Source organism: Chrysoperla carnea, chromosome X (genome assembly GCF_905475395.1).
Source record: "Chrysoperla carnea chromosome X, inChrCarn1.1, whole genome shotgun sequence".
In the NCBI taxonomy this organism is placed as follows: domain Eukaryota; kingdom Metazoa; phylum Arthropoda; class Insecta; order Neuroptera; family Chrysopidae; genus Chrysoperla; species Chrysoperla carnea.
The window spans coordinates 7,913,544-7,915,129 of NC_058342.1; the positions used below are offsets into that span (position 1 = coordinate 7,913,544).

Genomic DNA, 1,586 nt, shown 5'->3' on the forward strand with positions numbered 1-1,586 from the left:
AACATATTAGTCGCTATGCCATCTGGACCAGCAGCTTTTACATTTTTGAGGCATTTGATTACAAATTCAACTTGTTCTTTTAATATATTTGGGCCAGATTCTGTGCCTATTACGTTATGATAATTTGCTAACGGATCACAGAACAGAAAAAGAAGATAAAAACGTTTGCGAAACAATCAATTTATTAAATATGATTCTAAAAGTTCTTATTTTGCGGTAAAAATGTTATGTGGCCCAAATAAACAAATAGCAAGTGGTGTTTTAAAAGATGATAATGGAATACTACTGATAGACACCGAAGATATAATTAACAGATGGGAGAAATATATGAATAAACTATATGAAGACAATGGAAGAGGCCCTATGCCAGTAATAGGCACAGAATCTGGCCCAAATATATTAAAAGAACAAGTTGAATTTGTAATCAAATGCCTCAAAAATGTAAAAGCTGCTGGTCCAGATGGCATAGCGACTAATATGTTAAAACTGTATGGTGATACTGTATGCTTATATCTCCTTAATGCTGTTTACAAATCAGGTAAATTACCAACAGACTTCTTGCACTCAAATATCATAACTTTGCCCAAAGTGAATAAAGCAATGGATTGTGACAAGTTCCGAACATTTTATTCAAGATAGCTAAACATTTTTGAAAACAGCATCGGCTGAATATGTAATTGAAGAATTCGATAATGCTTCTCAATTTGTCTACTGATTGGAATGGATACCACTCTTTTCATAAATAATCAGAACATTAATAAAAAGCCGAAAAAAAATTAAGAATTATGAATATACATCAATTGATTATTTAGACGATATTTTCGAAAATTGTTAAAGATAATCGTTATTCAATTTGTATATACAAAATAATGTATTACGGTTGTTGAGCCGCCACAGAAAAAATCATTGACTTAAAATTTTGAGAAATTGTTCTTACCTCAAGACCATATATGTTAAAAAGTCACGATTAAATTTTATCGGAAAACGCAGGTTTTTCAGAAAATAATTTGCCATAATTAACATTAGTTCTTATAGGAAAACCATAATTTTTAAAGATTTAATATTGTTAAAAGTTTTACTTTAAAAAAAAAAAAAAAAATCAGTAATGGTAACTGAAAATTACAATTAATATATTGGAAAAACTGCAAGCAAAGCTCGATCCGGGGGGGGGGGGGCGAGCCAGGCAATCGCTCGGAGAAAAATGTGGGGAGGAAAATCCTTAAAATATGATATACAGTAATCTCGATAAACGGCTCTCTATAAGTCCAGGACTATTTCGAAAATTGTACATATAGTACATACACCCTGTACCTTTAACCAGGGTGCCTTTTTTAAGCCGACATATGCTTGAAACTCGAAAATAACATTTATCTAGATATAAAAATAAACAGATAAAATAGCTTAAAGCAAAAGATGTTGGATGTGTAGGCGCGTATCTTACGCACACATTAAACGTGCCCTAGGTTTTCAAACTAACTCTACTCCGTAACTAGTAATCGATAAATGAACTCTTTAAATTAGAAAGTTTTTATTTAGTAAAAAACTTACTTTATTTTTTTTTGTTGTAAAATTTTTCCGCAAACCGC

At 31.2% G+C, this 1,586-nt stretch overlaps 1 protein-coding gene across 1 annotated transcript; it reads left to right on the forward strand.

The window, feature by feature from the left end:
- The first annotated feature begins 222 nt into the window (after positions 1 to 222).
- LOC123302849 lies at positions 223 to 639 on the forward strand. Its single transcript, XM_044885941.1, has one exon. The coding sequence runs from the start codon at positions 223 to 225 to the stop codon at positions 637 to 639; it is 417 nt and encodes a 138-aa protein (XP_044741876.1).
- Positions 640 to 1,586: the final 947 nt, after the last annotated feature.

Coding starts and splice junctions, on each gene's coding strand:
- LOC123302849 (XM_044885941.1), top strand. CDS start 223: ATGTTATGTGGCCCAAATAAACAAATAGCAAGTGGTGTTTTAAAAGAT.